Genomic DNA, 1,514 nt, shown 5'->3' with positions numbered 1-1,514 from the left:
ATACAACGGGCTTCTTTTAGTTTCCGTCTACCAAATCCACTGACAAGGCTATAGTAGAAGACACTTGCCCAAGGTGCCACGCAGTGGGACTGAACCCGGAACCATGTGGTTGGTAAGCAAGCCACTCCTGTGCCTATATGTACAAAATTATGAAAACAAAATTCTCTTAGATTATAAAATGACAAAATAGCAATAAAATCATTTGAGGTTACCACCTTGGTGTAATCAAACAAACGTACAGATGGAGAAGAATTGGTACACTTTCCGCATGTAGAGCTCATGTAGAATTGGTACACTTTCCTCATGTAGAGCTAGTTGAAACATTTCTTTCTTTCTCTGCTATCCAGAGCATCATCATTATCTACCTCATCTGATGATGAAGGACATTCAACCAAAGCTCTTCTTCATTGCAATATATGTCTTGCATTTGTAATTTGATTTCTGCCATTGATAAGGACCAGTTACGCTTGGGCATCAATTGATGGCCGTATCCATGTAAAATTATTGAAACATCAATTTATGATGATAACCGTTCTCTAATGAAACATCAATTTATGATGATAACCGTTCACTAATGAAACATCAATTCATGATGTCTGCCATTTAAGGGTGAAACAAATAAATAAATTTATAACAGCTATCAACAGGTGTAATTCATTTTTGATCTTAAGAGGTGCAGAGATATTGTCGAATTGACAGGTGTGGTGAGCTGTCTTACCTGAGCAATCCAAACAGATTGTTAAGTAAAATGCTGATGTGTGGAGTAGCAGGGTTTCGTATCTGAACAGTGGAATCAAGGTTTGGATTAACAAAACCACCAGACTTTGCAATCTGTTCAAAGAGAAATTAAATACAAGTTATTTTCGGTAATTGGACTGTGGTCATGCTGGGGCATCACCTTGCGGGAGTTTTCTTTTTTTTTTTTACAAGTTGAATATAAAGACGATATTGCAAGCGAGAAGAAACAAACTGATTCGAATGATTAAGATCGAAATTCATAAAAATGAAATGGAAAGAAAAAAGACAAACCTGGAAATCATCAGGCCATTTGCTCCTCTTCATAACAGCAAGTATTGTAATGATACAATATGAGATCTAGAAAGAAAAAAAAAACCTCATTTGTACAATTCTATATTTAAGAGATGAGGAATTACGTACATTATTAAGGAAGGATAGGAAAATATTAGATTCATAAGCCCTAAAATTCACCCCATAATTACCCCCAGGCATATGGCGTAGTGCTTAAGAGCGCGGGCTACTAACCCCAAGATTCCGAGTTCAATTCCAGGCAGCGACCTGAATAGTAATAATAATAATAATAATAACAACAACAACATGAGAACTCAGGTTTGAAATTTCCCCAAGACACCTGATGAAAGCTGGAGGATATATCAGCCGAAATGTTGTGTTAACAACAAACAAGATGAGGACAAATATCCGTCAAATATAAATAATGATCATTTGTACAAATAATACATTGTAAATGAATCACAGAGATCTTAATGTTTCTTAAT

The 1,514-nt window shown here is 35.7% G+C and overlaps 1 protein-coding gene across 1 annotated transcript in view; it reads right to left on the bottom strand.

Annotated features, from left to right (window-relative positions):
• The window catches only part of LOC106871654 (exportin-5), a 36,808-nt gene that overhangs the window by 1,614 nt on the left and 33,680 nt on the right, over nt 1-1,514 (bottom strand). The window contains exons 19-20 of the mRNA XM_014918238.2: nt 1,030-1,095; nt 719-831 (exon numbers count right to left, since the gene is read on the bottom strand). Of these exons, the coding sequence (XP_014773724.2) occupies nt 719-831; nt 1,030-1,095 (179 nt within the window). The remainder of the gene's footprint in view (nt 1-718; nt 832-1,029; nt 1,096-1,514) is intronic.

This window comes from Octopus bimaculoides, chromosome 11, assembly GCF_001194135.2.
Source record: "Octopus bimaculoides isolate UCB-OBI-ISO-001 chromosome 11, ASM119413v2, whole genome shotgun sequence".
Classification (NCBI taxonomy): domain Eukaryota; kingdom Metazoa; phylum Mollusca; class Cephalopoda; order Octopoda; family Octopodidae; genus Octopus; species Octopus bimaculoides.
This window is presented reverse-complemented; position numbering and strand designations above follow the sequence as displayed.